This window comes from Pteropus vampyrus, unplaced genomic scaffold, assembly GCF_000151845.1.
Source record: "Pteropus vampyrus isolate Shadow unplaced genomic scaffold, Pvam_2.0 Scaffold2, whole genome shotgun sequence".
Taxonomy (NCBI): Eukaryota; Metazoa; Chordata; class Mammalia; order Chiroptera; family Pteropodidae; genus Pteropus; species Pteropus vampyrus.
Genome location: NW_011888783.1, coordinates 23,065,345 through 23,074,023, shown reverse-complemented (window position 1 = coordinate 23,074,023; position 8,679 = coordinate 23,065,345). Strand labels below are relative to the sequence as shown.

The following is an 8,679-nucleotide window of genomic DNA, read 5'->3' as shown; positions in this document are numbered from 1 at the left end:
TTTTTTTTTTTTTTTTACAAAAATGGCAAATGTTCAGAGAAACTGCAGAGAAAAGGGAGAGACATTATAAAATCAGAGTAGGCAGACAGTATCTAAATATCTGGGGAAGAATAGGAGGGACTACATTTCATAGAAAATATTTCTACAGTCAGAGATATAAGAATGAGAAAATACTAAGAGGTATCAAATTATATTCTAATTTAAAATATATGGACAATATAATTTTGCCACTCATAGCACCTGAATACAAATGAATATCTACAAAGGTACACAGTGTATAAAAGATTAGTTTTCATATGGCTAGAATTAAGTGAATTATGGATTCCTTGGGCTCTATCATGACACCTGAAACTGACAGTTTTTTTTTAAGAATGAGAAATCCTGCAGAACTCAGTCTGTGTTTATAACAATTATTACTCTCTGTTTTCTTAGAAATAATTTTTGAAAACAATAAAAAAGTAAAACAAATATACACATATGTGTGTATATGTGTATAAAGTTTTTTTATAGGAACAAATTATAATTTATCTGGAATTGTGGAGGGTAAAAGTGCTATCAGGATGAAAACTGCCACCAGCTGCTGCTAAGAAGCTGTCATCAGTCAGTATTTTGGGACTCTTCCAGACCTAACTTGGTGGGCAGTGCAAAGCAATGGGTGTTTTGTTTATACTATAATTTTTAAGAGTTGAGAAAGTAGCAATTAGTGTGAAAGCCATATAGCTGATGTTTGTACTGGAAGAAGTCCAGCTGGGTTTCTTGTCTAGATAGCAGTTACTTTCTTAATATTTCAAAGTTTAGTCTTGCTAGAGGTTGTTGTTAGGACCCAAGATCAAGTGTAAAATGATAGAGCAGTTCCATCTGCTGAATTCCTTATAAAGGAATTCAGTTTATTTGATCTATTTAATATAGCATTGCATGAGCATATACCACTGGCTTTGGAATAATTTTTGAAATTGCTTGATATGACATAAGTACCATAACTGTTTATTAAAGAGACAATAAAATATAGCCTTATTTATAAAGACAAGACAGCACTGTCCTTTGATAATAACACTATTGATGCCAGGGCATTTTGCAGTTTGCTGTGGGGAAATAAAGGAAGGTGTTGAAGATTTTACTGACAATACTTATTGGAAAAGTATCTGAAGTCTCCTACCTGAACAGAAACCTCTCAAATGATTCAAGGAAGCTGAAATCTAAATAAAAGAATGCTTATACATCTTTTAAATGTCTACTCTGTAATCTATTTGGACTCATGAAATGTATTCCTATGTTTTATAAAGAGGTTCTCTCTAGCTCAGGGGTCTTGGGCAGCGTGGACCATGGCTTGTTCACCCTGATGACTGTATCTCTACCTCTGGGCTCTCCCTGGGTAACTAGATTGTTTTTTCCCTTCCACTGTAAGCTGCACACAATGCTTGTTGGGCTGGTTACTCTGGCCACAGGCACCAGCTGCTTCATCTTTCCTCTTTGTGTTGCTGCAAGTAGAAACCCATAGGGCCCAATTACCGCAGTTGCCTCTTTTCTCTAATAGCAACATCAGTGCTGAGATGCTGGATTCTGACTACCAAGAATGGGACATATATTTATTTTATTTGCTTCTAAAATGAATCCTTTAAAATTGAGGGTGTGTTTGCTTTGGAAAAATATGCCAATGTTGTCTATTGCCATGAAAACAAATAAAAGGGAAACTAAGTTCTAAATGAGATTTTGTTTTTTATTAAATAATATAGCCCTGAATAATTTATCCTATGTTATTTCATTATACTACATAACAGCATTTCCCCAACTTTGCAAATTTAAAGTTTGATTCTATTACACATTTCATCTGTGAAGATCATTATTCTACTAAGCGATGATTCAGAAGTGACAATAGAAAAGAATTCCCGAAGTACTACAATTATTAATGCCCACACAAAAGAGAGTTGAGTAAAGACCTGAATATGTTATTGTGTATACCAAAAGACTTTTGTTGATTGGAAAAACACACGCAGGTGGTCTGAAAGAGAAAATAGATCCTAGATTTTATTCCTACAAAGTGCTTTAAAACTAGTGTAATTGTCTTGAGTTATTAGATCATAACAAACAATTTAGCATTCTTATTTGTTTTTTTTATGAATGTCTATATAACCATGTTTTTAAAAATCTAAGGCTCTAGAATCATCTTTTAAACTTTTAAAAATGGTCCTCCACAGCTAGCTCAGATCTTGACTTTATAACAGATATTTGCCAAATATTCTTCTGTGATTACAATACCAGAATTCTGTCTTAATCACAAAAAATTTTCTACATAAGTACAAGAGAGAATATTTAATGGATTAGGTGCTTACGATTTTGTTGTGCAAGTGTCAGGGAGATTAGCAATTACCAGAAAGTAATGGTCAAATTTACAAAAATAAATAATTCCTGCAAAACAAGCAATACATGTATGCTTGGTTAATTTAAAGGTAACAAAAAATTGTTAAGCTATCAAAATGTGGTGAGTGATCAGTCAGTTCATAAACATTTGTCATATCAAAATCTCACAAAATCTCGTTTGTGAACTCAAATGAGAGATTTCATAAAATAAGAAATAGCAGAGCTGGGAATCATTATGTTGATCACCTCCTCAGCATAGTTGAAGGATTACTATTACTGTCAACACCAATAATTTTTTTGTAACACTTAATCTCCTATTGCTACACTATAGAACTCTTATGTCCAGGAATATTTGTAGAAATAGTTCCTGAACTGTGGTCCCAAGGGGCAATCACCCACACAGTAATTTGGGCACAGTTCTCAGTACTGTGAACTTAGTACTTAGTACTATGCCAGATACCATGGAGGATGGAGAAGGCAGCTAAATTCATGCATGTTTTCAAAGAGTTTATAATTTGGCAGGGAAGGAAATTTTATGGATAGTCTAAGCAGTACATGATACAAGATAGTACATAAATCGAGTTGGTGCATTAAGGTAGCAGTCATCCATTTATATAGATCAAGATTGGAACATGAAATGATTTTGAGTAAACTTACTAATCTTTGGCCTATGCAAAATTGGGAAGTAGGTACAAATCACCTTTGATATTTGTCCATCTGTCCCATGAGCTTTTGTTCCATTGCTGGTGAAATAGAGATTCCCTAGTCCTGTGTAGTTTGGGGAAGCTGTTTGTTCTCTACTTTCCACACACTGCTAGAAGAAAATCCCTAATAGTGTGTTCCTCCCACTGCCTTTGTCTGGAACTTCAAATCCAAATGGAATCTGGAAGGAACAGTACCCTGGGCACTGACAATAATACCTTCACCCATCCTTCAACTCTCAATGGTGTGAGTAAATATAGGATCCCACCTATAAAAGTCTGCCTTCCCCGTGGTTCATGACTAATAAATGCTAACTGCTGTGATTCTCAGTAGAAATTCTATAAGGATTGTAGAAGGGGAAGATTAATGACTCTGAAGTGGTAGATCCACTGTTTTTCATGTCTTGCCAAATGGTATCATTATCCTAGTTGCATAAAGTAGAATCAAGAAATCATTCTTGATGTGTTCCTCTATCCCCCTGTCCTCCCAATCGAATCTGTCACCAAATCCTGCTAATCTTTTCTCAAAAATGTCTTTTGGGAGTCCACCTACTTCCCTCTCTCTTCCTCATCATCTATATAGCAGATGAACTTTTACGTTTATTTGTGAGTTTATTAGCTATTGTTGTATCTCTATCGTATGGCACATAGTAATCCTCTCTCTCTCTCTCTCTCTCTCTCTCTCTCTATCTCTCTCTCTCACTTCCTCCCTCTTTCTCTCTCTATCTTCCCCCCAACCCCATATATCTGCACCTGTCTGTTCAATGAATAAATGAATTAGAAGATGTACTAGACCTTAAATCTTAGTAAGATTTGGACAGAAATGAAAGAAAAATAATAATTATAGCAAAGAATAAACATAAGCCAAAGGATAAAGGAAATAATTAATATAGCTTACTCATAAGCCAACAAGATTGACTAGAGCTGAGAGTAGGTTTGAAGTAAATGGTAAAAGCTTTCCATAGTAGAGAAGGGGGCAGATTACAGAGGCAACCGAGTTAATATTTGCTCTGGTAGGAAAGTGGAGATTTTAAAGCAAGATGGTGATAAAGTGGAAGCAAAATTCAAATGTGTGTTAGTTGAAGCAAAAAGCCAGTATTGATTCAGATGTGATATGATGAGGACCTAGATTTGGGAGGTAGCAGTAGAGATTACAAGGGAAAGTTCAAAAGAGATAGAAAAAATGTTTTAAAGAAAAAGAACATGGGCCATGGTAAGTGAACATGGAGTATGGATATTATTCTCTTCATTCGCATATTTTAGTGAATCTCTCTATACCTATTTTTACTTGACAAAGGAAATTCTAGATGCATTTAATTTATAGTTATTTTTTAGCAATATCTATGTATTAGAGAAAATAAAATACAAAAAAAGTGCTTTAAGCCAGGCGACTCAACCTTAGCACTTTTGACATTTTGGATTGGATAATTCTTTGTGGTAGGGACTGTCCTGTGCATTACGGGATGTTTAGTAATATCCTTGGCTTCTACCCACTAGATGTCAGTAGCACCTGCCTACCCAGTTGTGTCAATCAAAAATGTCTCTAGACATTGCTAAGTGTCCTCTGGGGAGAAGGAGAAAAATCTTCCCACTGGAAAATCACTGCTCTAAAAGTATACCATCGAGTATACAATATCATCATTATAAACATATTATCATATAACAAACGCGTTTTCGATCCAATTCAGAAAATGACATCTTTGTTAAGAAAAATACATCTTATGTTAAATGTAAACATTATTTTTAAAGGGATATTTAGAATAGAAGAAGTAAATCCTTAAATGCACTCACACTGAGTTCTAACACTATTCCAAGGCAATCAATCAGCGATGACACGAGCGTGGCCGCAGTAATGAGAACCACTGTCACGATTATGTGGAAAACTGATGATAGATTCCCACCAAAAAAGATACTTGCAATCACCTGCCAAATAAACAGGTTGTTTAGAGAGAGATTCTCAGATGTGTGAAGGATTTATTAAGGTATTTATTTCATATGATAGCACTTGAGACTATGTAAAATACTACCAATAAGGCAATCAATCCAATTTCAAACTATATGAATGGTCTACCTTTTTCAAAGTACTTACAAGGGATATACACACATATCAATACAAAAATTCTTTGTTGAACAGGCAGCACATGGCATATTAATGTGTAAATAAATACATTTCTCAAATGTAGGAGAGACCTTGGAAAGTTACCTTATCCTTACTTGAGTCCAAAAGGTTACCACAAGGACAAACTACAGATGCTATTTAGATTATTTGAATGACCTCTAAGATAGGAGCTACCACAATTTTCTTGAATAATAATGGATGTGTAATATCATTTACTAACAGGAAATTAGTTTTATGTAATCTGAATCCTATTTGATACAAGTTAAGTCTATTTCATCTTGTCTTTCCTCAATAAAAATGGAGAAAAGTTGGTCACCATTTGCCACTGAGATTCAGATTAGAAAATCAACCAACAATTACCTATTTAATGTGTCCCACACTGTGATAAGATTTGCAAAGAGAAAATATCTAGATGATTCTTGTTCTCTGAAATTAATATCCTATTTGGAGAGATCCAATCAATCTAATCAAACAAATGGTGATTATGACAGGATTAAAAAAGACAAATAGAATTTAGAAAGAGTTTTATTTGCCTAGATCAGTCTCCCTTATAGTAAATGGCTTTGCAGCATTTCTGAAATGTGCTTGTTCTACCTACCTTGGCTTGAGGTAGGGCCTGAAACATGGATAGGATTTAGAGTAGAATTACAGACTGAGGCAACATTGTGAAAAAGGGGCAAGGGGTTAGGACCGGGAAGGTTCCTTTTGGGGGCCAGGAGGGGGCCGTTTTGATTGCTTTTGAAAAAAAAAAAAACAACGAAACACAAAGCAAGAGTTGGAAATGGTAGGAGAGGGTCAGATGATTAGGGATGTGAAGCCAATGTTGCAAGCTGTGATAAGTAACATCCTCTTTAGATTGGATACTACTGTAACTCTGCTAATAATTTAATAATTAGGATACTAATAACTTTAACTGATTTATAGTTTTACAATTGGTAATGTCTTTCCGAATATTATCTTATTTAAAATTCATTCTTATAGATGACTCTAAGATAGGACTGTAATAGTGGAAAATCACTTCATGGGTCAGGCTAGTGAGAAATATTTATTGGGGAAGACAGGCCTTTGGGTACTCTTGCATGCGACTGCCTTCTTGACTTATGAATAGAAATGGCTTAGATATGTTTATGCCAAATGTGTGTGTATGTATATGTGTGTGTGTGTATGTATATATGTGTGTGTGTGTGTGTGCGTATATATGTATACACACACACACACACACACATATACATACAAAGGAAAAAAGAGAAAGGAAGTAAATAAGTGAAGTATATACAAGATTCCTCTGCCTAGTATTTGTGACCATAGCAGAGATCTTTAGTTCTGTCTTCGTGTCATGGCAACTAGAAAGGAAACACAAGTCCCAAGTATTGAAAACATAAGCTGTGCAGGTGACTCAGACTGTCCACAAGCAGTTCACCAGAAACCACATAAGAATGCACCATCTGTCATTGCTGATCTAGAGATCAGATTCAAATCTAAAGTACCGGGCAGAAGCTAAAATAAAACCATTTCCTGCATCCAACAATAGTTAGCAAAAATTTTAAAGGTTCTTAGATTTAAAAAATCTTCATAAAGTAAAGTTCAATCTAGGTCTCCCTTATATTCAAGGTGAAGAACTGGCCTGTGAGTTACGCATTTTTAAATGAGGACAAGTGCTAATTGTAAAGGACATTCATGGTGCTGAACATTTCCTTATTCCATTTCCTTGTGCAGTTCTTTATCCCCAGAACTGGCATAAGGTGAGCACTGGTCAGCTTCTAGAAGCCTGTGTATTAGTTGGTTAGTGTATTTAAAGCTCTGTAGGCATTTCACTTCACACATTAGACCCATTCACATGGTGCCCTGTGTAAACAGCCCTTAGGAATAGATCCTAAGACTAATCCCTTTTCAGTGTGATTCCTAAAAGAACCACTGTGAAGCAGGATCATGTTTTTCTGCTAAGTGGTACAGTGGATTTTTAGCTGACTTGCATAAGGAACTCCTGAGGAGCCATGTTATCCAATCTTACACAAAAAAGTTTTCACCTAATCTTCCTCCACAAATCCAGGTGGACTATATATAACATAACTTAACTTGGAGTTCACTTTATCTGTGAAATATACATATATAAGTAATATACTACCTATATTGTTTTATATGGTATGTAAATACAAATTAGTAAACATATAAAAGAAATATATCTGTAAAACTAATGGTTTAAATTTAATTTTGGTTTTCCAAGGAAATACGAGATAGTTTTTAATAAAACTGATCAGAACCTGTTCTATGGTGCCTTTAATACATGTTGACTTACAAAACATCTTAGAAGAAAATAATTTTCTAAAGCATGTTTTAAACCTTAGTAGTTAATTTCTTAGTAAGAATGCTTTTAAATAAAAACTTCGTTTAGCTCTATTAAAGACTGGCATTCATTTTGGAATGCAGTTGTAGAAATATTTATATTTATGCTAATATAGACTAAACCACCAAATATGATTTTCAAATCCAACTTTAGAAAAAATATCTTGTAAACATTGAATATATTATCTTTAAACTGGAAAGAAAATTTTATAAATTATATACCTCTCATGCACGTGGGAATTGGCAGAATTGAATTATTTACAAATCTTCCTAAATTAAATATAGTAGAGAGAATATCTAAGTGGTGTTGAAAAGGAATTGTGCTTACCTCTCTAGTCACAAAGCATTCTATCGGGTATGTCAAAATAACAGTGACTCCATAACAAAACCTTCCAAATGTTACCAGGTCATCATTTCTGCAATAATTTTCAAATAAGTCTCCTAGAGAATGATATAAAATAGATTTATTTAATAGATACTAGATTTTTTAATATAAATATCTAATAAATGAAATATTGGATATTTATTATGTAAGTGAAACTAAATAAACTTCATTTAATTAACAGACTAGATTGCCAAGTCTAAATATGTTTTTAAATTTAATAACTATGTAATTATTAACTGATATTAAAACTAGTGTGTGTTCTACTTGAAGATGGATTCATCACTAATAGTTTCTCTCTCTCTCTCTTTTTTTTTTTTTTGAAGCAGAAAAGAAAAGCTTTATTAGAAGGGAAAGTACACTTCCAGACATGAAAGTGGGCTTGAGCAAGAGAAGTGTGGCTCAAAGACCTAATAGTTTTTCTCTTATTCTCATTGTTTGTTTTGGTATATTTGCTTTAATTTGTAACGACTTCTGAAAAGTACTTTTATCCATTGTTTTCTTACACCAGAATCAACTCCCTAAATTCTTGTACATTGGTTTTATAAACTTGCTTCTGGTCTTTGTTTCTGGTAAGTAAGTGACTTCATTATTAAATTTAAAAAATATTAAAAAAATTTTAAAATAAACAAATTTCCTTTTGAAATGCTATTCATAGATCAAGAACAATCCTGAAAGGAAGAGTGGACCATTGCATCTGGGGAGCTGAATTTCCTGTATATCACACTATAGGGTTTAGTTGCAATCTCGGGGCCACAGCAAGGTATTCCAAACAT

The 8,679-nt window shown here is 33.9% G+C and overlaps 1 protein-coding gene across 2 annotated transcripts in view; it reads right to left on the bottom strand.

Moving 5' to 3' along the window:
* The window catches only part of SLC38A11 (solute carrier family 38 member 11), a 52,793-nt gene that overhangs the window by 1,907 nt on the left and 42,207 nt on the right, over nt 1-8,679 (bottom strand). For both annotated transcript variants that reach the window (XM_011358369.1, XM_011358377.1), the window contains 2 exons: nt 7,850-7,962; nt 4,851-4,982 (listed from right to left, as the gene is read on the bottom strand). In XM_011358369.1, the coding sequence (XP_011356671.1) occupies nt 4,851-4,982; nt 7,850-7,962 (245 nt within the window). The remainder of the gene's footprint in view (nt 1-4,850; nt 4,983-7,849; nt 7,963-8,679) is intronic.